Genomic DNA, 26,441 nt, shown 5'->3' on the forward strand with positions numbered 1-26,441 from the left:
TGTAAACTGTGCTTGAGTGTGTAATGCTAGGCCTGATATTTAATATTATATTTATATTATATGATATAATTAATTTTTTTATGTTTTTGAAATAAGTGTCTTATGCTCACTCACTACTCATTTATTTGATCAAGAATACAGTAAAAACAGTAATATTGTGACATAGTACAATTAAAAATAACTTTTCTATTTTAATGTATTTAAAAATGTAATTTATTTCTGTGATGGCAAAGCTGAATTTTCAGCATCATTACTCCAGTCTTCAGTGTCACATGATCCTTTAGAAATCATTCTAATATGCTGATTTGACGCTCAAGAAACATTTATTATTATTATTATCAATTTTGAAACAGTTGTGCTGCTTAATACTTTTGTGGAAACCTTGATACAGTTTTTCAGAATTCTTTAAATAGAAAGTTCAAAAGAACAACATTCATTCGAAATAGATATATTTTGTAGCATAAATGTATTTACTGTCACTTCAGATCAATGTAATATGTCCTTGCTGAATAGAAATATTATTTTCTTTGAAAAAAAGAAAAGAAAAATCGTACTCTCATCTCTCTATATCGTAGCGTGTTGGTCATGGAGATGAAAATCATGCAAACTCTGAGCGCTCGCCTCTATTTGTGCAGTTTATAGACTGTGTTTGGCAAATGATGAGACAGGTAAGCTGTACCTTTTATTTTTATCTAATCAGTATTTTCATTTATAATGAAATTTTATTTACAATGTTATGTGTGTGATTTAACGTTGAGCCAAATTCCTATGAATATGAATTGCCATGAAATGGATACTGATTTTTTGGAACTCACTATGGCTGTCTTTATAATGTGTTCTCAGTTTCCCACTGCCTTTGAGTTTAATGAGCTCTTCCTCATCACCATCCTGGATCACCTCTACAGCTGCCTGTTTGGTACATTCCTTTACAACAGTGAACAGGAGCGAGTGGAAAAGGCATGTACCATTGTGCCAATCCAGGGACCTACATGTGGCATAGCTGAATTTTTTTTTAATTGCTCTTTTTTTTTTTTTTTTTTTTAGGAAGTGAACAGTAAGACTGTGTCTTTGTGGTCTTACATCAATAGCCAACCAGAGGACTTCACCAACCCCTTCTATGTGGACTATGAAAACCATGTGCTGTACCCCTTGGCCACTCTAAGGCATTTGGAGCTGTGGACTGGATACTACGTACGCTGGAACCCCCACATGAGACCACAGGTGCAAAACACATTAGCAAATGTTAGGATTACATTAAGATTGGGTTCTTTGCCACCGTTGCCTTTGGCTTGCTTACTTGAGGTTTAACCCTTATTAGCTAGTTGGGGGCCTTTTTGACCACCCCCAAAAAATATTCCCTTGGTGCAAATGGCATGAGACTTTGTAACTTTGTCAACACTGTCTAGATCCACATAAATAAATTGGAATGATATCTGGCTGTATGTTAGCGTGAAAAAAAGTACCTCTCAGGATGTTCGGGGTCTCCCGAGACCCCACATTGAAATTAATGGGGAAATTAAAAAAAAATCTCTACTTTTTTGAAAAAAATCTCTACAGAACACAAATACACATAAATGAAGTGGCAACCCTATAGCACATCCACAATGTGTAACGTTCGTGCTCACACACACATACACCACTCCACCCCCCAAAAATCACCCATAGACATCGATAGGAGACTAAAAAATATAAAAAAAATAGTTTTTTGTTACATAATTTGTCAAGAATATTCAGTAACAATGCAGAAAACACACAAAATTGAAGGGGCAATACCACAACACATCCCTGATGGAGTAAACACACACAAATGATACTTCAGAACAAAAAAAAAAGCTAAACATTGACATTTGTTTTTAAAAAAAATTACATTATTATGTTACAAAATCACATTTTATTGTCTGGGGTCTCTGGAGACCCCAGTATCCTGAGTGTACATTTAAAATGAATAGTGCATAAGGGTTAAAAGACACTTAATATTCAGCAATATCATTGATTTGACTGCACTGACAAGACGATGACATCACTGTTTTCTGCGGAGCTGCTTTATAGCTGATTTCGACTTTGTTTCATAATTGACAAATTTTGCAACATCGACACTGCTATTGAACTGAATTAAATTAACACTGAACTGACACTATTGTCTTCAGTAGAGCTGCTTTACAGCAGAATTTGAATTTGTCTCATATTTGAAAACAATCTGGACTGTATAAAGCGCTATATAAATAAAGGTGATTTGACTTAAGACCCTTTCACAACGTGCGTTGATCCCAGAAAATTGCCATAAGATTGCTAGTGTGCCTTCTGTGTTAGCGCAAACACATCCCGGGATGGATCCCGGAATCGATCCCGGGATGGGGACCTAGTAACATTGCCAGGATCAGTCCCTGAAGGCTCCCAGTGTGAACAAAAGGCAGGACCAATGCCGTAAGGGCTGTGTGGTAGTGATGAAACTGAGATCATTCGCCAGGTTAGTGGAACGGTACGTGATGCGCTGGTTTATGATTAAATCAGAAAAAAAAATGCACAAGTGTGATTTCTCGAGAGAGAAATCGCAGATCATAAGAAAACTTGAGGCGCTGTGGAGACATTACACATCAAATCCTGATGTCACGTGTCTTTACGGATCTTTACGGGATGGATGTGTGTGAACGCACACACGGATTCCAGAAAATCACTGGCAGTGTGAATGAACCAAAATCAAACGATCCCGGGACACATTATCCGTGTATTTTCCAGAATCTCTGTGTGAAAAGGGCTTTATTCTTCCTGAATCTAAATTTTTGGCCCTCAATTATTTATTCTGTTCTAAGACATAGCCAGAAAATGAAATTGAACTTAATATGGGCAACCACTACATAAAGTATGCACATAAGCAGTTAGTATGATCATTTGATTCTTGTTGACAAAAACAACTAGAGCTTTTTTAAGCAACACTGAGCTCTTTTAGGGAACTGAAATGTTGTGTGTGTTGACCTGTGTTCAGATGCCTGTGCACCAGAACCTGAAGGAGTTGCTGTATCTGCGTGCAGAGCTTCAGAGGAAGGTGGAGGAGTTACAGAAAGAAGTATCTTCGTCCCGCTCAGTCTCCTCTTCATCAGAACATGCGTATTCTCCCTCACATGGTGGTACACCCCTACACACCTCTGTGTAACATACATGCAGTGCTCACATTAGAGAGAATTCATTATTAACAGAATGTGTGGTAGGAATCTATAGGTTACAGTAAACATGGTAATGTGATGTCTAAGTCTATCGGTCATTTGTCACTGGATAATGCTTCGGGCAGAATGTATTGAGGGCCGGCGTATATACATGTGAAAACCTGCATTAACACCCAAAGAGAGGACAGTCCGTGGAAACAATTATGTGGGAAGACTTTTCGTTGGAGTTTCATTTCAGTTGTGTTTTTTAAAGTGTAGACTTCCTTCTAAACAGAGAATCAAAGAAGCTTTTGATTGCGTTTCAGTTTCTGAAAAATAGGCCAGTATTTTAACTTGCGTTTAACTTGACTTGTAAATATACTCTTTAATAATTTAATGTTTTTTTTTTTTTTTTTTTTCTATTTTAATCAGTGTTTCTTTGTGACAGTGTACTTTTGTTGTTGTTTTTGTGTAATAGTTTTTTTACTGCCTCAGCATTGCCTGCCTTTGTGCCAGTACCTGTACACAACCTTTCAACATTCACCATCACTTTAGTTCTTTAAAACATCTTACATAACATTTATTTCCCTACCTATAAACTTGTTCATGTTTTAAGTTTTAATATTATTTTATTAGATTTTACTCATTCATTTTGGGTTCTTGAATATTGCTGTTGTGATACTGCCATTTTGAAACCACATATTGCATTTGTCTTTGTTTTTCTGTTAGTATGAAAGTTTTTATGTGTGCACCCTAATATTGCACTACTATTGTACTTCCTGTACTACTGAAATGTATGTAAATAAGGACCATCTGATATTAACCCCTCCTGTTGATTATATGTTATACATTTAAAATATAAAAAACTTGTTTGGTGATCTGAGTGCAAAGAAAATGTCTTTGAATCGCGCTATTACTTTTTAATTGTAGTCACGGGTGTTTTTACTTAAGTAAAAGTAGATTGTGCAACCATTTCCACCAATGGTCTCTACACAGCCCTGATCATTTGAACAGAGGATGCCATATGATATTTAAAAAGCCAATTACAAAAAAATTATTTATGTACTTTTTTTTTTTCTATGAGTGTATGTGTGCAACCCTGTTTATTCTTTCTACATACACATTTATTAAAAAAAAATGACTCCAAAAACCAGGTTTTAAGAAAAATAAACAACCAAAAGAATCAAAGACCAGATAAACTGTTTATTGTTGGGTTTCTTTATGCTGATATTTTACCACCAAGTATAACCAGTGAGATACACAGTGAAATTTGATTAAATTTGAGAACTACAATGTTTAAAAGAGGATTGCCAGATATCTATAATTAATTGTGTTTTCATCATTCTTAAGTAGGCACTAATGAAAACTTGAGATTTTATGACGGTCAATATTTCTGAAGTTCACATCAATGCCGAATTTAAGTTCATTAAACCTACAGCATTACAGTGTGATATGTGGCAGTATCATGATGCATGAACTAAACTGGCAAAATCAAGACACTTCAGAAACCAATTTCTTCAATTTCACATTTCTCAAGTTCATAAATAAACCCAGTACACAAGAAAAAACCTTTAATATCTACAGCTAGAATCCAAAACATGCATATCTGTACAGTTCAGCACATACACCCTTGTTTTGACAAAATTGCAACTATACTGGCCAAACGACACCAGAGAGCCCAGAGATCCTTACAAACTAAACATCCACCATATGAACTACTAGAACCCAAATGTAGATGGTCAATTCAAAGAATTTTAAGGAGTTTTTAACAGTCAGTTTAACAATGTGTCCAAGCAACAAATCTGAAAGCAGTTCAACAAACAGATGATAATGTTGTCGAACATATTCAAGACACTTGTGAATTTCCACATTTGCCTGTATATTTTACTCAGCTGTTTCAAATTCATTCCACTGGATCACAATACTCACACCAAAGTCAAAGAGCATGCAAAAAGGCAAAACCATCACATTTCATCTTTGGTGTTCTTAATTTCTGACAAGTGTAGCACCAAAAAAGCTACATTGTTCTGGTAGCCAAAGCAGTAAAAAGAGCTACATTCAGCTAAAATTCTGTTTGTTCGCTTTCACCCTAGATACTGTACAAAAGCCTTATTAGAACGCGCCGTAAAGTACCAGGGAACATTCTGCGCCTAGTTTCTGACATCAGTGCCATTTGCAAGACTTGTAAATCTACTTTATCTTGGGCATGTGAATTAACAATATTTCAGAAGTGTTCAAACTGCAATAGAGTGTTAAGGTGCGGTCACATTTACTGTTGTTTGGCAAAATTTCCAGCCATTTTATCAGGAATTGACAATGGACCTTGATTCAGAGTTCAGTGAATGTGACAACACCTTTAAACTAGAACAACGTACTTAACCTGGTACGTCTGGTTTGTAGACATTCAAGTGAGGCAGCCCTTCTTACTAGTGCTGTGTTATGTATTCATCCCTAGTAAGCTAGCGTGTCTTCCCTAATGTTAGTGTGGTAAGGCATTGGGAAGGAAAGCACCATTGGCAAGGGCTTAGGTTGGAAGTAACAAAGGTGGACCTGAATTCACAGTGACGAACAACAACTACAAGAAAATCTGGAGGATCTCAAGTAGGGGAGAAGATGGTAAGGACTGAGCTGCTGCTTTCCAATCCAGTTTTGCTAACTCTGCTTGCTAGTTCCAGATGGTGGCCTTCCAAATTAGAAGAAATTAAGGGTCTCGTCAAGCTCTGTGGCACAAACGCCAGACCCAAATAGAGTGGGAAAATTAGCAAAACGGGAAAGCAGCTAGGGACTCATTAAGGCAATAGCAAAACTAGGAAGGGTGCAACAGGTCTCAAAGCTAAAGCTCAAACATGCTACAAACGATACAAACACTAAGCTAGGGCGAAAAACTACTCCCCATAATTCAAAACGAGTGGGGGGCACAAACATTTATGTACATTTACTGCTACAAGTGTAAATAGAGATACACTGATACAACGGTTTGAGTACAAACTTGGAAACAGTACGCGATTTACAAGCACATTAATCCCTTAAAATCCCGGAAAAGGCAATCGATCAGAATTAGCGGTACGAGAGTTTACTACACTGCTTAAGTATTGCGCTAACATGAAAACACAACTTTTTGGTTACTTTCACCCACAAGTTACTTCACGCTAATGCATCTAGTCATTCCGATCACGTCGAAATTTTCTATTCCTCAAAAGGAATCGCAACCACTGACATCCAACTAACACACACAAAAGCGGTTTCTTCATCAACACACGTCACATCTTCACAGTTATACCCATTTTAGTCATCTTTTAAAAAAGCAAATTAGAAGGAAGCAGCTGTCGGTTAGTTTCTGACTTTAGTTGTTCGTCAATTTTTTTCTCTCAAAAAGTCACTCTAGTAAAAAGTTAGCTAAGACACAAAAACCTGCATATATGTGTAACAATCTTTTCACATTGCTCTGTGAAAGCAAGGCAAATATATACAGATCATAAACAAACCCTTCATCACAAATCCTTCATCATCTTGCAGATTCCACAACCGATCTGTTAAGCCTGTCTTGCTTTTAAAACATAAGAGGAACACATTCTTGACCTATAAAAGCATATTTCTATGATTATCCAATCAGCTGTTTTTGTAAACCTTGGATTAATCAGTTGTCTCATTGTATAATATGCATTTGTGCACAATAGGAATGATGAGCTAATATGACAAACAAAAAGACTGTAGTGCAGTATGTGTGGGACTTTTTGTATGGGCTCCATAAAAAGACCCAAGTGTGATTTCTCAGGTCTCAGCAGATCTAAAATTCATTTTTAAGTGTATTCCATTTCATAGCGATATTATTGCAAACAGGCTTACTAGCATTGCTGCATGTGAACAGCTGGAATATAATAAATTAAAAGATATTACACTATGTTTAAGGTTGATTCAACAGTCACATTGGTATTTAAAAAAACGGCGTTGTGGTGCAAATGTCCAGGGAAATACAGTGGCATTCAAATAGGAGAACAACGATTTAGAATTGCGCCCTCTTCAGTTTGGACGATGCTTACACAGCATTTTCCTCTGTCGGCGGCTCAGCGTTGGGAGGCTGGAGAAGAGTTTGTTGAACTGGAGTAGGAAGGAAAAAAACGTAATTATCATTCTGTATGAAAAGAATTATTTATCATTTTATGACCTTAAAAATAAAAGCAGACTAAATTGAAGGTGCACTAAGTCCAATTAAAAAGGTTTTTCTATTATTGCACATTTTTGGTAGGAGAATAATTGTATGTGATAAATATGCTAGCGAATAGGGTACTTCTACAATGGCATCTGTGACTGAAAACATTAGCCTCATAAACAAGGGTCAGTACCTTGTGGCTCCTGTGCGACTACAGCATCTGGGGCGTCTGCCTTCACCATATCTGCATTCAGACTCTCTGTGGAGAGATGAAGCACATGATGAGGAACAAATGAAAGAAATACAAGCTGTGTAATACAGTTAAGAAGGAAATGTGTTTTCTTACGCTGTATGCTGAAGCACAACTTCTTTTTCTGGTAGGAGATGTAGCCGCTCACTGCACCAACCAGAGCCATGCCAACAGCGCTCACAATACCAGCGATGGTTCCAGTCTCAGCCATGGTGTCTAGGGATGAATACATAAGCGACTATTAAAAGATCTAACTGGACCAAATGAGTAAATTCTATACACATTTTCTTTTAATATCCCTAAATACTATTTAACTCACTCATACCGTAGTTATTGTCATCAGCAGGATCCAAATCACCCCCACTACTGGCACCTTTTCCACCTGTAGAAATGTGAACACTGAAATGACACTTCTGTAGTTGGCCAGTCATTGTTTCTTATATTTGAAAGGTCTCTCGATGTGAGGATCTGTCAGTCGGTTTAAGTTAAGTCACCTTTGCCTTTGTCGGGTTTGTAGGAGTCATCATTGCCCACATCAAACAGGTCATCGTCTGACAGTTGACTACCTGAGATGTTAAAAAAGACCATTAGCTTGGGAACAACACCGTAAGTACTCATGCATGGGTCAGTCTTGGGTTTACTAATCCTATTAGCTTTCGATTAGAGACTCAGATCTAAGAACTAAAGGTGAAGCTTTTGTTATCCCAAAAGATGAAAAAGCCCAGCACCATGCAAGAAATAGAAAGCCGAGCTGGCGATTAGGGCTGGGCAAAAAAATAAAATGCTTGATTAAAAATGATCTCGATTTCTATATCGATTCTCAAAATGGATAGATAATTTTCTGTGTTTGTTTAATATACAATCCTATTATTTCCAATCTTCTCCTCTAGATGCCCATCTCTTATTTATCTTGCGGTATGATACAATGCTTTTTGACGCTCTTTTAATGCAGTTCAACAGCAGCAATGAGTGAGCGAACCAGTCAACTTTTCCTCTTTGCTAAAATATATTATGTTCTCATGTAATCGCTCAATCAGTGTTTCAACCGCTCAAACTGTTTCAAGACATCAGTGAAACACCTTGAAAACAATGTCACGGAACAGTCATTTACCTCAGGAAAGTCATTCATGGTCCATAGCTTGTTAGTTATCTAAAAAAATAACTCTGAAGAGGAGCATTTTGCAATTTTATATACACTGTATTACATATTCAGTATATTTTTAGTTTTTACTTAAAGGTGCAATATGCAATATTTTCTGTCCGCTAGAGGTCGCTAGAGGCCTATTCAAAACAAAGGTGTAGCTTGATGATGCCAAGTTTGAGCGCGGAATCTTGGGACATGTGGTCTTCACCTCACAGCCGGTGGAAAAGAATTGGGATAGGACTCGGGAAGAAATCATGTTCATGGATGCGATTATTAACGTTACTGTAGTATGAAGCAGAGCAGGACCGAGTGTTGTGGGAGCTGAACGAGGCCGCTGGAGCGATTGCGCAACACACGCCGCGAGCAGCGGAATTTTTATTATGCCACAGTCGCCGGCGCCGCTTCCGCTTTTCCGGTCATGAGTATGAGGTAACACAGCTCTGTTTATCATATTAGAAACATTTGAGTGTGTTGAAAATGTTATAACATTACTCATGTGCGTTCGCTCGGTGGCTGCTGTGAGACACTTGTTACAACTGCAGTAAGCTAGGTCGATTTTAGAATATCGTGTTAAATGCTGGATTGTGTTGATAAATAGCATGCAATTAATTTTAAAACATACTGTATGATGGAGAAAATGCTGTATTACTGTTACTAAAAATAAAGCTGCATCTGATTACTTCACAAAACAGTGTTTTTCTCTGAGGCATGGTAAAGCATGGTACTCGCAAAAAATCAAGAAAATTAGATTTAAACAATAAGACTAAATGTGTTGAGCTATATAACAATAATTTGTTTTCTGTCTATAAATACATCAAAACAGTTGTTCCCTTGCCTATTAAAACATGTAAATATTAAAGCGTCTTTGGTGTTTTCATGGTTTCTACAAAATAAAACGAGGGTAACGCGGGTATGGCGCAATTGACAGGCGACTCCTCACACGTCCCGGAGCCTTAAAATTGTAATTTTCGATTAAAACTGAGTTTTCAAACATTTGGGATATTGTAAGTACTCAAGTGAACAAAATATATAATACTGGCCTAGTGGTTTTTGGATATTTTACTGCAAAATTCTTACATATTGCACCTTTAACCCATTCATGATGTCACAATTATGTATTGCATGTTTTTTATGACAGGCAATTTTTAAATTATTATATTTCGACAACAAAATTTAAAAGTAGAGATTTCTTTTTTATTAACCCAATAAAACTAAAAATGGCATGGCAAAATAATGGAGCAGGTCACTGAATTATTATTATTTTTTATTATTATTGATTATTATCTGAAAATAAATAGCATGAATGTTATCATTTAGGCTCTGTTGTTAAATGTAACCTTAAATATTATAGTGAAGTACCAATTAACAGTGTTCCCTGTATAGCTCACAGCATTAGCTAAGTTTTTTTTTTTTTTTTCCTTAAAGACCCCTGTGGTGAAAATCAAGTTTTTAATGTTGTTTATATGTCTATGTGGTGTTTTTAATATGCTTTAAGACAAACCATGTGCAAATTTATAAGTCAACACCATTGCTAAGTATTTTCTCCTTAAAACTGCAGTGAACCAAATACAGTCACAAAAATGAGGTTTGAAATCGCCCTTGTTCTCTACGTCACAAATATGTTGTAACCAATCCCATCAACATGCAGGCGGGCTTTAGCATATCATTAATTATGCTGCGATGCAGGGGTGTGTCAAAAGAAGCCAGGTTATTCCGGTATATTTTTCTGTTGGTATGAAAAAGTCATTTTGGTAATCAAAGATGAGTTTTAAGGGATACAATTATTGACTACAGGGGGACTTTAAGAAAAATTGACGTACCTAAAATATTTCTGAATGAATCAAATTGAATATTGAATTGAATCAAGATTGGAATCAAGTGTTATCTAATCGAGAGCTTGTTAAGCAGAATCAATTTGTGAAATATGTATCAATACCCAACCCTACTGCTGCATACAATCCAGAGAAAGCAATGGAACTAGAAATCTGACTGATTCAACTCAAAATCCATGCAAAGTTAAGATGCAAGAGATCAGGAGCCATGGTGGTCACTATGTTAATGCTTCAATCCCTAAAAGCCTTGTGCCGAAATCAGAAAGCCGATTAGATTTTAATAAGAGTGAGATCAGCTTTGATTTGTGGGTACAAAAGTTGATTCTTCCAGCCAAGAAGATAAGGAGAGGAAGAGGGTGGAAGAAGTATGTTACTCTATTTCTTACCACCTCTGCTACCGGGTTTGCCGTCATCACGGCCCCCTCCACTGAGGTCTTTATCTGCCAGGGACAGAAGATGCCATCAAGCCTGGCTAGCTTGGGTTAATCCACGCTGACTAGCAACAGTAGTTTCACAGTGATAGATTGTAAGGACAATATTCTTGTCTTACTTCATTGTGAGATTCCTTTGGCTATGCCTTTGATGACTTTCAAGATTACACAGGCTTTTACAGAAACTGGATGATGCACAACATGTTATGATGTTCAGAAAACAGAGGCCTTAAAGGGATAGTTCATTCAAAAATGAAAATTATCCCATGATTTACTCACCCTCAAGCCATCCTAGGTGTATATGATTATCTGACTATTGTGATATATAAATATATCACAATCGGAGGTTTATAATGGTCGTGAATGGGGGGGGGCGCATTTTGAAGCCAAAAATAATGCATCCATCCATAAAAAAAAAAAAGTAATCCATACGACTCCAGTGGGTTAATAAAGGCCTGCTGAAGCAAAGCGATGCTTTTTTGTAAGAAAAAAATATATGCATATTTAAAACTTTATAAATTCAAATAACTAGCTTCCGGCAGATGACCGTACACAGAATGCGCAAGTTGACTTGCACCAAATGAGTAATCCTCTGATGCGATGTATGACGCAGGATGTTGGAGTATCATAAGCTTAGACACCTCTCGTGATTCAAACAAATAGGGCTGTACAACAAATTTAAGCTCCTCTTCTCTTCTCGAAATCCTCTGAAATTTCTCTTTAAAAATTATCATTTTAGACTAATAATCCGTGACCAGTGATTTGTTTTGCTCTATCCTCTGCGTTCGTCATTACGTTGTGCGTCAGGTCAAAGGATACTCTTCCTCCACAAATCGACTTGCGCATTCTGTTATAAAGTTTTAAATATGGATATTTTTCTTACAAAAACGCATCGTTTCGCTTTGCTTTATTAACCCCCTGGAGTCGTATGGATTACTTTTTTTTATATGGATGGATGCATTATTTTTGGCTTCAAAACGCCACCCCCCATTCATTGCCATTATAAACTAGGACTAAGGATGTTTTTAAATATATCTCCTATTGTGTTCATCTGAAAGAAGATAGTCATATATAACTAGGATGGCTTGAGGGTGAGTAAATCATGGGATAATTTTCATTTTTGGGTGAACTATCCCTTTAAACTCAACTTTCTTTCTTCTGAGAATCTGCCATTTGGACCTATTTTTGCTTTTGTCTCTCTTTTTGGAGAGACCGCCTTTTGAGACGAAAAGTTTCATTTCAGCTCACCATTTCCTTCTGTCTTCAGAATGTAGAAAAAACCTCAGAATTAAATTTAGAATTAGGCCAACATAAACTGTTTCAAAATGAGTAGTTTATTACAACTCAGTTTTGCAGGCTATCTGAAGGTGGCAAATTTTAGATTATTATTTGCGGCAGATTTTGAAATCTTGAAGCCAGCATTATTCTTATTAAATTACTTTATTCTTATTAAATATGAATGACTGAACCACTAAATTGCAAAAATGAAATACGGAGAAGAAAATACATACCGCCTTTGCCAGAGTCTTTGCCATTTCCTTTTATGTCATTGTTGGGATCCAGGGCATCTTTAAGATCTAAGTCCTCCAAACCTGTCAGCCAAAATAATTACTCACTACATTACAAATGGAATATGCACAGAACAAACTGTAATTTTAATACAGCTAAGTGACAATGAAAAACAAATATTTCTGTGTAATATTATATATGAATGTTTGAAACAAAATAAAATGTTTAAATGCTTCATATTTTTATGAGGTGAAGATGGAACCCACACAAAGTCACAAGACAAGATGACAATGAAGACAAATGAAAAAGATGCCCATGTGATCATAATGTGCTATGATATTGGGGTATAAGACATACCCCATATTTTGACAAAGATTTGAGTCATAAAAAAAAGAAAAAGATTTGAGTCGACATCCACCAGAAAATCAGTGCTTGTGGCCATGACTTATTTCATCTGCCGTAATTCTATTATCGTTTTTATCGCATGAGTACAAGCTAAATTACTTAAGCAGAGCGGCTGAAGAAAGTCATGGTTTTTAATTGATGTAAGCTGTATGAAAGGCATGCATTATATAATGATGTAATACCAGGGACTTCCTCTTTCTTCTGAATATGGAAGAACATTTAGAGCATTATAGAAAATGATCCATGATCACAATTATTTACTAACCTCAACCAAAATGAAATCTAACGTGATTTTTGGCCATTATTTAAAATTTGCTTTGTATACACAAATATTCATGCAAACACGCACGGACAAACACGATGAACACTTCTACAGGGGAACTGACAGCATGGTACAAACCAGACTGGTCTTTCTGAGGAGCAACAGAGGTTCGGAGAGGATTATGGGTTGTTCGGGGCAACAGGCCCGGCCGAATGGTGGCTTCAAATAAATCAGTGTATGTCTCTTCTGTTAGTGGAGGTTAATATGTTAGTATTGTAAAGCAATTCACATTCAGAGGGTGCTGGGTATTCAAACCTATGACGAAGAGTGATTAGTGAGCACCAAAATTAATAACAAAAAGTATTTGGGAGATTTTTCTTTTATGGTATGCAGCATTCAATGTTCAAAATAGACTACGCCCCAACCTAAACTGTCCCATACAATGTTTTTTGGACCATATATAAATATATGAGATCTATCAGGATAAATGACTCAGCATAACACATGATATAAAAACTATGGCCTGGTTTCACAGACAGGGCTTAGACTAAGCCAGGATTAGGCCTTAGTTCAATAAGGACATTTAAAGCTGCAGTCTGTAAGTTTTGCCTCTTTGTCACCATCTCTGTTTGAAATCTGCAATTGCAGTTATTTGCAGAATTATCATCTTTACGTGCGTTGTGGATTGGCACAGCTCCTCAGCGCGGATGAATCTAATGTTTGCTGTCAGTCACCACATCGGTGTGGATACTGTACTTCGGAATCACAGATTCTACGTCTTGGAAGTATGACCAAAATAAGAATCTTCACCGGAAAATATCATCTGAACAAGTAAGTAACATGTCTGCCACTTTTGTTCTGACCAACTGAGAAAAAAAGCAATAAATCGCACTGCCAGTGGTGGTTCTCAAATTGTTAATGTTACAACATCAGCATTGCGTGACTATGTGTATTTAGTGTGTATTAGCGTTACCTGTAGATTTCAATTTCTGTAGCCACTCCGACCACAGTCCGAGTTCGAGTCCGAATCTCCAGTTGTCACTGATGATTGTCATTTGGACCTTTCTGGATTACAATCCGTCATCAAAATGATAAGTTTAATTATTGCAGCTTCTGTGAGAAAAGGCTATAAATGATCTGCCATCTGTAGCATCCTCCACATGCCTTATAGCCTACTAGCTAGAAACTCCTTCTCTAAACAGACGAGACGTAATGACGCAAAGACGAACGGCTGCATGCTCTAATTTCCCGCAGAAACCTACCAGTACCATGCGGATTAGGAAACATTATTACAAGCTTACCATTGTGAATCAGGCTAAGGTGAGGAGATAGTTTTAAACAATGGCTGGTTATGTACTTGCTCAAAAATTGATTTTGAATAATTTTTTACCAAAAAAAGTTACGGACTGCAGCTTTAAGTAGGTTTTATAAATGTGCCTTAGAAAAAAAAACATTACTGATGTGCATCTTGAGACAAAACAAATACATTAACATATTTTAAGATATTTCAGTTAAAACAGCTCAAACATGCATTTTAGTCTGGGGCTAGCTGAAGCCTTGTCTGCAAAGCCGTGGGTATATGTTTTAGCACTCAAAGATACCAACAGCTCCGATGTTTATTGAAGAAGGTTAGTAAGGGGATTTGATTTGTGTTCATTTCAAGCAGAACAGACAGCTGGGATACAGTCAATGCCTCTCACCTGTTTGTTTGGGCTTTGCTGGTTCCTTGACTGTGGGCTTAACAGGTTTAGGACTGGGTTTCACTGTTGAACAAATGAACAACTTTCAGATTTTTTAAATCAGGTTTTAAATTCCATCAATCCCATTTAAATTTCATTAATTAAAAGTCATAAAAGGTGATGAACGATCACATTATTTAAAAGGTGAAGTATGTAGTTTCTGCAACACTAGTGGCACCTAGCAGAATCACAAAAATACAGCATATTTTGCATACACTCCTTTTGCCCAAGTGGTGCTCACTTGGGCAATGCGACATGACATCCAGTTCACCCTCTCTGGACGTAATGGGTGGAGCATGACCTAGTGAACCTAATGTGTGGTGTTATGTTTAGCGATAGGGTTATGGGTAGGGTTAGGGTGTGTTTGGACCGACTAGCTCCCCCATTACGTCCAGTGTGGGGGTCTGGATGTCAAGCTCCAACCATTGACTCTGCAGTGAGCAGCCTGTCCTTTTGCGCATCGTGCCTCCCTCAACTCAAACATCACAAACAGGCTACCTTTAATAAAAGGTCCAACATATTATGAAAACTTTTAGCTGTGTTGCTATGTGTCATGAGTAGGCTAATATAACGGAGTCCAGCTAGCAAGAGCTGTGCAGGTAAATCTCACTCCCCTGATCTCAAGAGGTGCACTAGCAACTAACACTAGAGACTGCAGTCTTTATCGTCCTTGTTAGCGAGCCCACCTCCCATGTCGGAGACACTGGTTCGAGTTCAGCTCGGAGCGGGGCGTGTAGGACCGGAGGGCTTACATTGGTGCCGTGACCCTGATGGGAGTGAGGTTTAGGGGGGTGAGTGTAATGGAAGCCAGCTAGTGAGAGCTGTGGAGGTAAACCTCACTACCCTGATCTCAAGAGGCACACTAGCGACTAACGCTAGAGACTGCAGTCTTTAGCATCCTTGTCCTCCCAATGCTGAAGATGCCGGTTCGAGTTACGCTCAGAGCGGGGCAAGTAGGACCAGAGGGGTTACATTGGTGCAGTGACCCAGATGGGAGTGAGATTTAGGGGGGTTAGTTTAATGGAAGCCATCTAGTGAGAGCTGTGAAGGTAAACCTCACTCCCCTGATTAGGCCTGTCGCTATAATCAATACATCGACTTGTCGCGCAATATATGTATATGACCTCAATCATCTTTGGTGATGCAATATATCGCCCATTATGTTTACATGATGATGAATGTCACCAACATTTTGCCGATCATGCTGTCATCTGCAGTTCCTACACAGAGCAGTCATCAAAAGGTGAAAAAAGGCGTTATTTGAAGCGTTATAGTGTTTTGCTGACAACTACAAATGTCCAAATGCTCTCGAATCCACTGTTCCGGTGCAAATATAAATGTCACAGTGCAAAATAGTGCACACAAAAAGTAGTTATCATGACAGGCCTACCCCTGATCTCAAGAGGCACACTAGCGACTGACTGCGGTCTTTAGCGTTCTTGCCCTCCCAATGCTGAAGACGCTGGTTCGAGTCTACTCTAAGCGGGGCGAGTAGGACCGGATGGGTTACAATAACACTCTGTCTAGAAAATCTATTTTTTTGACATGATGCCCCACAACTATTTGGGGCTATCTACATGTCAAAGTAAACAATATAAACCGGAACATTTGTCTCTCTGAACAAGTCCATGATGGTGCTGTACTAAAGTGTCCATTGTTGCGCATTGCATCACAATGCCTCGTTCGCTGTGATGTGTTCACAGAAGGAAGCGAAATTTGGCTTGCACTCCTGTACCCGAAGCTGAATGTCAGTCATGCTCCCACACCGGCTAAACACCCTCTGGCTCTGCGTGCTATAGTAGCCTTGCTCCAAACTCTCACTATAGGTTGAGCTGGAAAGAGAATGACAGATCTGAGCGGATAGCTCTTAATGTGGTGCCTGGGAGGTTTAATGTTTACACTTTTGGGGGGGATAAACCCATGAATGGCATACTAATAGCACAGTGAACAATAAATTGAGTTAAGACAATGTATTTTAACATAAATCTTACATACTTCACCTTTAATTTTAACCCTCTTGTGACCTTATGGACATTTTTGTCTTTTTCAGTTTAATTTTTTGATCGTTTTGCCTGTGTTAATGCTAACTGCATACATTTTGGCACAGGTGTGTATTTTTATTGGAATTTTACTATTTCACCCCCATTTCCTTTAAAAAATCTATTTTGCACTAAGTACACAAAATAGTTTCACTCAGGACTTTTTGGACAAAAATGTCCCCATTGAAACCCATTAAAACTGCAATTTTTAATCCCAGGGCCAATTAACTATAAAATGTTGCCATCTTTGTTAATAGGCTTTTATTCTATTGGCAAGGATTCAAAATTTTAATTTTTACTATTTTTTAGCAGATGGTGCCATTTTCTCAGGTTTCGCCTATAAAAAAGCAAATACTCACTTTTTTCTTGTTTTCTGCTTATTCATATTATAGAGCCAATTTGATAAATTATGTAGCTATAATTGTGTGGGTGTGTTGATATGGATGTTTTAACAATCTTAATTATATTTTTATAGAAATCATATATTTTTGAGTGAAGATTGAAAATGAAGATGTTTTTCTTGCCCATAATCAATCATTTAATTAGTTATATTGTAACCATTTATTGTTTTGTTTTTATGATTTTTATGGCAGATGTACACTGTTTCTCTCATGAAGAACCTTTTAGAACCCATTACTGACTAGTGTGTTTTGTATGTGTGTAACACATACAATTGTATTATTTTTTATTCGCTTTAATAGCTCTTGTGGTTTACTGGTGTTGACTATGACCAAAAGAGGAACTTGTTGGGTCTAGTTTTGAGGTATAAGAAGGTCAATATTTCTCCTGTGTCTTTAGTCTCTTCTGACATCATCTCAGACGTGACTCAATTTCTGCTCTTTGCATATCAACGAGATCTCGTCAAACTCTATTTTTCATAGGCAAGGGAAAAAAATTTGGTACTGGGCCCAAACAAAATCTTACTGAAAGCTCATTTTTTGATATATCAACCTCAAATTTGGAACACAACTTGTTTAGATTTATGGCTTTGATTTTCTAGCAGTTTTAGAGTTTAACATGTTTCATAAAATATATATTTTATATAAAATGATGTTCATAAATCATTTTCATAAACTTAAAACTCTAACTTTTTCGTTTGTTTGCTTGTTTGATTTTTAAAACTTTTTTTTTTTCTTCAACAAGATTCTGCCTAGGGTCTTCTTTAAAATGAGACCAAACTTTTTATGACAGTCTTTTGACACTGACATTTTTGTCCACTATGGACATATGTGTAACTTTTTTAGTTAACACACAAGAGTTAAAAGGCTCATTTAACAGCAACTGATCTGCTTATCACAGTGCCATTATTTATATCAAACAATTATTACTCTCACCTGCTCCTCCTGCACCACCTGCTGGGTTCACTTTAGGTGGTGAGGTAGCTGTGGGATTTAAAAAATGTAAATACATTTAATCTACAAAATAAAATCAGTCTGACACTAAGGCAATGCTGTTTATACAAATCCCCAATACTGCTGTATAATCCTTACATGGTTACATCATCATAATTGTCATACTTACGTGGTAGGTCATCATCCAATGCATCTGCCAAGTTCAGATCCTGACTTATGCCTGTAAAACACACAAGAAAATAAGACATATTTGTGCAGCTCATGCATAAACATACACTAAATGAGTATTCAGATCATGAACAAGCATGTAATTTGTATTTATGTAAATCATGCCTCAACACACACTACAAATGCACATAAAATTAATATAAATGCATAATTTTGTTTATGCAGATCATCCAAGCCCTGTAATATTCTTATTTGCCTGAAATACTGGCAGTATTAGGTACCGTAATAAAATCTCAGATGATAGATGGATGCTAATGCTAAAACTGGATCTGATGTCCAGCTTTATAAAAGACTCTTTATGATACAAATTCCACAGTAGTGCTGCTGCATTCCTGGATTTTAACAAAAGACAGGAAAATGACAGCTCAGCAATGCATTCTTCAAGTACAAAGAGACAAAACAAAAGATCTTTTGTATTCATGTACTACACAACAATGACATTTCTGCAAAGATTCTTTCCCCATGTGTCATTTTTTGCAAGTACATTTCTTCTGTAATAAGCCAGACGTAACTCTCCATGTCTTATGCAATGAATGTCTACCATATATTTTTAGCACTGGGTCACAGATAATGTGGTGCAACACTCCACTGGGGTCAGTCTTATCCTTCTCTGTTTCTTTATCTCTCTCTTTTCATCTGTCTATCCCACTGTCTTTTATTTCTATTTCTTTCTGTCTGCCTCTTCTGCTTCTTTTAAAACTTGGCTTTCTTGCTTATTTATAGGTTGTCTAAGTGCACACTAGGTTTAACTAAAAGCAGCAGCTGCCCCTCATACAGCAGAGCCAAAGCCAGCTCAGCATTTGTGATCAATACGTCATGTGACAGCAGTTAATCTATCAAATGTTTTTATCAGTTATCTGTGGGTTTAAATACAGTATATTAGTTAATATTTTTTAATTTTGGGTTTAACTGGTTATTCAGATAACACAAATATATTGGAATTAAAAAAAAAAAAATCAAAACATGAACCTTACACCTAAAACACTGGTAAAACTATATGCTTATAAATATAAAATGAGTTTTCAGGTAGGGAGTGGAAACATATCTAATTACATATACAGCAGAGGGGTGTGGCTGACAGAAAAAGAGGGAGAGGCCATTTACCTCTGCCAGAACTGCTGACAGTGGCTTTCCTAATTCATTTCAATGATGGCTTTAGATAAGGGGTGTTTTACAAAATAGAGCATGGAATGCACATCATCTATGTTTCTAAACAATATTCAAAGTAGCCTTTCTCAGAAAAAGATGTTATTCCTTTCATACTCCAAGTTGGAGTCTCCTCCAGCATGATTCAGCTTCAACAAGCTTGGAATCTTTGAAATTGAACTCGTGTGTCTCACACCAACAGAGGGGAACCGTTACCCCCTGTCACAGAATGATGGTATCTTCCTATCTTCCGCAGTCTCCAAAAAATTCCAAACTCCTATTCTGTACCTGGGCGCATTGTGGCTTCGTATGCGCATGCGCTCTGACTCTAAGCCTCTCAACTACCTGTACCGTGCTAGGATGAGGAGACTATGTGGAAATGACATTGCTCTCTGAATATATTTTCATTTCAGGCAGTACTGAACAGTATTACCTTTTTTTTTTTCTAGCCTAGATTAAAAAAAAAAAACATGATTAATGCCTTTATAAATCAAATTAAACATTTATTTCCTATTAAACGAGGGGTGTGGACCACCGTAAATTGGAACAATATTACAATTTATGGCATTATTAATGTAATCATTCATTTAAAAAAAAAATATGACGATGTTAATTCATGAAATACGCGAATAATCAGTGATTGAAATTGTGAATTTGATATACATCGTTTAATAATGAATCAAATATATTAACAGTAGTAACTTAAATTGCCCTAAATACATCTTTGCGCAAGGTGAAACATAGGCTACAAGAGATTAGCTAATATTAGTGATGCACTTTTTAATATTCAGTAGTCTAGAATATCCTTCTCATCCTCATTAATATGCTTAACGCACAGATTCAGAATGTCTCACCACGCAATGAACAACAAAGTAATCAAAAAAAATGTATTTTATTTTTTGTATGTTGATGAAAATCATTTGTTGAGCCTCAACATGTCATGCAGCGCTGTAGCAATGGCTAGACCCAGACAGATGATCGAGACCCAGACAGATGTTAAAACCCAACTCAAAAACGATTATTTATGTGATTCATGCATCTAGTGCTTTACATAAAAGTAGAGTCTACATTAAAGTCTAAGTCTAAATGCTTTAAATCAATGCTTGCCAACGGCACCGACAAAAAATGAAGTAGGCATGGCACCGGGTTCAACAAAGAGGGGCGCAGCGCTTACCTTTCACTATCAGCAGAGAAAAGACCGCTAGAAGCGTCCATGTCGAGAGCTTTTTCCCCATGTTAAAAGTCCGAAATGGCACCTAAATTACAGCAATATTAAATAATGGCAGTAGATGATGTATTTATGACTGTTTGCCCTTGGGGCCTAACGGAAATTTCAAGAGCCGTAGGTTCTCACTTAGATCGGAAAAGCCTGCGCGACAGTCTGCAGTGAGAATGAGCGAGCACAAGATTCACAGCCGAGTGTTAGATCACGTTACAACACCGGCTTTAGGGCGGTTCCTGAAGCTCAGCTACGCTTTTTACTTAGAGCACGCTGAAATACACTGTTTTAAAAATAGGCGAACCTACATATGTTACTTGTTTTAGCTACATATAAATACGTGAACATACTAATGAACTTTGTGACCAGCTGAATGCCTAAAACGCGCGATAAGAATGTTTGCAGTTGGTGAAGGACTGCTCGAAGAGATAAGATGACCTCTCGTGCAATTGGCTATTCACTTAGAATGACTGAATTAGGATAATTGTGCATCTCTGAATAATTAAATGTCTTGCACAATTGACTTCAGTTAATAATTTATGTTTGGTGGGCTAACACATGGATCTCTGGTTTATAGTTTTTATCTGTTTATGTGCACTCAGCAATTAGCTGCTAAGTAAAGTTTTACCATAAAGAAATTAATTGCACTTTTGAAAAACATTCAAAGCAACTTAGCTGTGAAGCGCCAGCAGTTAGTAAAAAACAGTATAAAATCCAAAACCACTACTTAAACAAATAAAACCCAGTTAAAACCCTACAGATTCATAGCCTACAGGTTTCACAGACAAGGCTTAAGCTAGTCCTAGACTAAAATGCATGTTTGAGCTGTTTTAACTGAAAAGAACTTGTACGGACAGATCTTAAAATATGCCAGTGCCATTGTTTTGTCTCAAGATGAACACCAGTAATGTTTTTTTCTAGTGTACGTTTATAAAAGATACTTAAATATCCTAATTGAACTAAGGCCTAATCCTGGTTTAGGCTAAGCCCTGTCTGTGAAACCAGGCCTCAAAATTTTGAAACAGTCAGAAAAACAGAAAGTGGCCTATAAGGCTTTTGCCAACCCAAGACGTTATCTGTAATAAAGTGCCACAGCGATGACAAAATTTTGTTGGTCAAAACCCAGAAACCCAAAAAGTTAGCATTTTAGCACTTCCGGTTCCATCATCACAAAGTAAGTGGGAGTGTTTTTGTTTTTTTGTATGTTTGTGGTTAAATTTCTGAAATAAGTTCTTTGGTTAACCGCCCTTAGATATTTTCATGTTTTATTCTATGATCTAAAATTCATTATACCCCTTGTGATTTTTTTCAACTTTTACTTGTCTTGAAAAAGGCAGTTGCTAACAAGTGTCTAAATGGGACTACTTGTCTGGGACACGAACCGTCATCACTTTGAACAGGTAAACTCATCTACTCACTAGTCCACTTTAACAGCCTCATTGTGTTAATAATCATGCTCTTGCTAACTATTAACTCAAAATTTCAGGGAAAATGTTTGTTAAATAAAGACTAAAAAAATTGTTGGAAGCTCAGTGATGATACTGAATTCATGCGACCGTGTGTAGTTCATTTATAGCCTACAGTATCTCACAGAAGTGAGTACACCCCTCACATTTTTGTAAATATTTTATTATATCTTTTCATGTGACAACACTGAAGAAATGACACTTTGCTACAATGTAAAGTAGTGAGTGTACAGCTTGTATAACAGTGTAAATTTGCTGTCCCCTCAAAATAACTCAACACACAGCTATTACACAGTCTAAACCGCTGGCCACAAAAGTGAGTACACCCCTAAGTGAAAATGTCCAAATTGGGCCCAATTAGCCATTTTCTCTCCCCAGTGTCATGTGACTTGTTAGCGTTACAAGGTCTCAGGTGTGAATGGGGAACAGGGGCCTTATTTATAAAATGTTGCGCAGAAACAGTCCTAAATTTGATCTTACGATCTTTTCTCAGATGTGCGCAGGGATGGGCAGTATTTATGATACATGTATTTCAAATACGTATTTCAAATACAAAATAGTATTTTGTAATTTGTATTTGATATGGTTGATGAAAATGGCTTCGTATTTTGTATCAAAATACTTTAGTGTTTTGTATTTTTAAAATACTTTGTAAGAAGTCTACATGATGACATCATAAAATTGAGGCCTTTGATTGGTGCCTACTCAGTAGTTTGCAGAGACTTGTTGAGATCAGGGCCCGTATGTATAAAACCTCTGAATCAGCCAATAGCGAGCCTGCAAGGGTGAAGTCACAGCAGCATGACACCAATCATTTAATGTTATTATAAAAAAATAATAATTGAAAAAGACACTGAAACGTTTTAATATTTTAATTTATTTTTAAAAATAGCTTTGCACTGTGCAAAATTATCACAAATTAGTATTGACGGTGTGGAATCTTTCTATTGATATATGTCTCCTCATTTACAGTTAGAGCAATGATGTGAACATGAGTTCCATCAATGGCTCCAACAACTCCAGGGAAGCCCACTATCAACATAAAAGTGGCTTGCTTTTGCCGCATGGTTTGATGGTCAGTTGGAAAGTCAATGAACTGCCATAGAATAGTGGCCTAATGTGATGTCCAGCCATATGAAAATTGACATCCTCAACCTTAATTCAAATATTTTTTAAAAATGTGTTAAAAGATGTAAGCATATCATGTAGCTGTGCTTGGAGTCAATTGTTTCATGTGTGATAATGAAATGAAATTTCAAATTATTTTTGGACAGGCTGTCATGCAAAGTAATTATGAACACATGTAAAAAAAACAAAAAAAACAAGAGAGAACCAATGAAAAATTAAAACTGATTATGTTGTTCTCAATGTCATATTTTATAACATTTAAATAATATAAACATAAAAATACAAATATTTTCATATTTTGATGGTTTAAGCAAAATTGTAGGGTCATTTAAAAAAAAAAAAAAAAAAAACTTAACACACCAAACATAGTGGCCAAAATTGATGTGCAAAGTTTACACAATACTAAAGAGCTCAAAAGAATATCACTGCAATGAAGGTTTATGACTGGGCAAGCGCTTTAAAACCTCGTTTATATTAGAAAAGCTTTCCAGCGCTGGGGAGAGCTAAGCAGGAAGGCCTGAAAACAGATGAGGAGGCTGCTTTGATTCCTTCTCATGTAATTAACACTAGGTTTTGATTGTCTGGAGCTTCTGTTCTGTTGGCGATTAACAACAAACTCTTGTTTGTATTTACTCTAGTGTACTGTACGTAAATTTTTTGTGCTTCCTTGTCGTTCGTTCATCATCTGCGCTTTATTTTCGTGTAGTATTTCGTTGCGCGTCAGCTGTGATAAACAGACATCCACTCTTGTATTGCGTGTGCAACAGCGGCCAAATAGTGAGAGTTGTGCAGTTAAACTACTGCACATTGACGCCCACTAGAGCATGAGGTGTTTAGCGTCATTGTTAGTGCACTCACCTCGCATGCCAGCAGCATTTGGGCCGGGGTTCAAGACCGACTCGGAGCAGGGCGATTAGTATTGGAGTGTGTGTTTTGGAGGCGGCGCAATGAAGAGAGGGGTGTGTTTGTTTGGGTTGATTTCAAATATCAACAGTGTTCAACAACGAATTTGAGAAATCGCATACAGCACCTTTAAATGTATTAAAATGCAGTAAACATATTAATTATTGTTTAAGTAATATTTATTACTTTTATTACATTTATTTAAAGTTATTACATTTCTTGTTAGGTCAGTTACAAAAAGAATTGACAATCAAGTTTATATCATAACTCCAATACATCATATCTTCATTGGAAAGTGTGTGTCTCCTCTTCTTTGCTGCCATCTTGTTACTCTTAACTAGGTTAAGAGACCTCTCCAGCTCTCTTAAATAATTTAGCTAAGACCTAGTCTTGACACTTAGGAACCTTTATGAATCATACTTATTCTTAAGTCTAAGAATAAGAGTAAAATTACATCATTCTTAGAATTTTGGCACACTTAAGACTAAAATTTTACTCTGAGCGGCTTTATACATACGGGCCCAGAACAGAAAATTGATCCAGAAGGTGGTCAAGGTAAGAAACATGCAGGCTGCCAGCTTTCCATCAATTTTTTGCATAAATTGCTATTGGTGTTCGTTCTGGTAGCCTATGCTAAATAGTTTACCAATTTACATAATGTTCTTGAAAACAATTATACCGAGCAGCAGCCCCCTATCTTTATGATTAACAATTAAATGATTAATTAGTTAGAAAAAAGTTGCTATGAATACAGGTGCCATCAGTTGTCTTCTTATAAATGACTTGTTTGTCATTGAGTCAGTGTTGCTGATGCAAAGTAGGCCCTTCGTTACCAAACACCAAGTACCTAAATTAGGAAACTGTTGGTTACTTTAAAACTAACCTTCATCTGGTAGATCACAGGGATATGTTAATATTGGATCTGTTAAAGCCACAATATGTACATTTTCGCCCTAGAGGTCGCTTATTCAAAACAAAGGAATAGCTTGATGACGCCTTGATTTCACGGAATCATGGGAGGTGTTGTCTTCAAGTCTACAGTCGATGGAAAAGAATCTGGACGAGACTCAGGCAGAAATCATGTTCATGGATGAGATTATTAACTTTACTGTAGTATGAAGCAGAGCAGTGGGACTTTTATTATGCCACAGTCGCTGCTTCCGCTTCTCCCGATCAAGCATATGTGGGGTAAAGCAGGGCTGATTATCATATTAGATACATTTGTGTGTTGAAAGTTGTTATAAGGCTACTCCATGCGTTCGCTCGGCGGCTGTTGCACACTGCAGTAAGTTAGATTGATATTAGTCATGGTAAAACATGGTACTCGCTGTAAATCAAGAAAACAAGATTCAAACAAAAAGACTTAATGTGTTGAGCCATATAACATGAGTAGTTTTCTGTTAACGAATGTATCCAAACAGTTGCTCGTCTGTCTAATAAAACACATAATATACTAAAGTGTCTTTGATGTTTCCATGGTTTTGACAAAATAAAACCGGAAATCAATGATGTGATAGGCAACACACGAACACGGTCTGTGTCCTGGTTAAAATTGCTTATTTCTCTGGATTTAAACAATTTTGGAAAAAAAATTTGGGATAATGTAAGCACACAAGTCAACAAAATATATTAACATTGTTCTAGTGGTTTTTGGATATTTTAATCCAAAAATCCTACTGTACATATTGTACCATTAACTGGTTGCATATGTCAGATTTATTGCATGACTTGGGCAGAGAAAAGCTGTTGCTATCAAACATTGTTTACTTAATCAACTGAGTCAGTGTAATGGTGAAGGGATGATCAAATAGGCCAACTGATGGAAGGTTTGTGAAGAAATTTCATGCTCCCTTGTAAAAGTATTTTGTAGTATTTTTAAAATACAAAAATACAGTAGTTTATTTTGATACATGGTGTGGCTGCTGTATTTTGTAGTTTATTTTGATACACTTAAAATTAAGGTATTTGGTATTTTATTTTAAAATACATTTTGATGTATTTTTGCCCAACCCTGGATGTGCGTACGTGTGATTCATAGAATGAACGTACACACAGAAAACGAGCGTACGCCTCTTTCAGATGTGAAATCTGTAAATCG

At 36.8% G+C, this 26,441-nt stretch overlaps 2 protein-coding genes across 17 annotated transcripts in view; one reads left to right on the forward strand and one right to left on the reverse strand.

The window, feature by feature from the left end:
• Window positions 1-4,018, forward strand: part of mtmr1a (myotubularin related protein 1a) — a 28,336-nt gene extending 24,318 nt beyond the window's left edge. For all 12 annotated transcript variants that reach the window (XM_051899618.1, XM_051899619.1, XM_051899620.1 and 9 more), the window contains 4 exons: window positions 576-668; window positions 844-961; window positions 1,049-1,221; window positions 2,984-4,018. In XM_051899618.1, coding sequence (XP_051755578.1) covers window positions 576-668; window positions 844-961; window positions 1,049-1,221; window positions 2,984-3,151 — 552 coding nt within the window. In that variant the 3' untranslated portion in view covers window positions 3,152-4,018. The remainder of the gene's footprint in view (window positions 1-575; window positions 669-843; window positions 962-1,048; window positions 1,222-2,983) is intronic.
• A 305-nt stretch (window positions 4,019-4,323) lies between these two features.
• cd99l2 (CD99 molecule-like 2) lies at window positions 4,324-21,236 on the reverse strand. Of its 5 annotated transcripts, XM_051899639.1 has the most exons (13): window positions 20,982-21,236; window positions 20,802-20,883; window positions 18,423-18,473; window positions 18,236-18,283; window positions 14,824-14,886; window positions 13,262-13,369; window positions 12,459-12,539; window positions 10,903-10,956; window positions 8,035-8,106; window positions 7,866-7,922; window positions 7,637-7,756; window positions 7,484-7,549; window positions 4,324-7,238 (listed from the first exon to the last, which is right to left on the reverse strand). In XM_051899639.1, the coding sequence occupies exons 2-13, from the start codon at window positions 20,860-20,862 to the stop codon at window positions 7,177-7,179; spliced, it is 843 nt and encodes a 280-aa protein (XP_051755599.1). In that variant the 5' UTR covers window positions 20,863-20,883; window positions 20,982-21,236; the 3' UTR covers window positions 4,324-7,176. The 5 variants fall into 5 exon arrangements, with proteins under 5 accessions (XP_051755599.1, XP_051755598.1, XP_051755601.1 ...); XM_051899638.1 differs by having other exon boundaries at window positions 20,802-21,235; XM_051899641.1 differs by lacking the exon at window positions 13,262-13,369 and having other exon boundaries at window positions 20,802-21,233.
• Window positions 21,237-26,441: the final 5,205 nt, after the last annotated feature.

This window comes from Ctenopharyngodon idella, chromosome 7 (genome assembly GCF_019924925.1).
Source record: "Ctenopharyngodon idella isolate HZGC_01 chromosome 7, HZGC01, whole genome shotgun sequence".
Classification (NCBI taxonomy): Eukaryota; Metazoa; Chordata; class Actinopteri; order Cypriniformes; family Xenocyprididae; genus Ctenopharyngodon; species Ctenopharyngodon idella.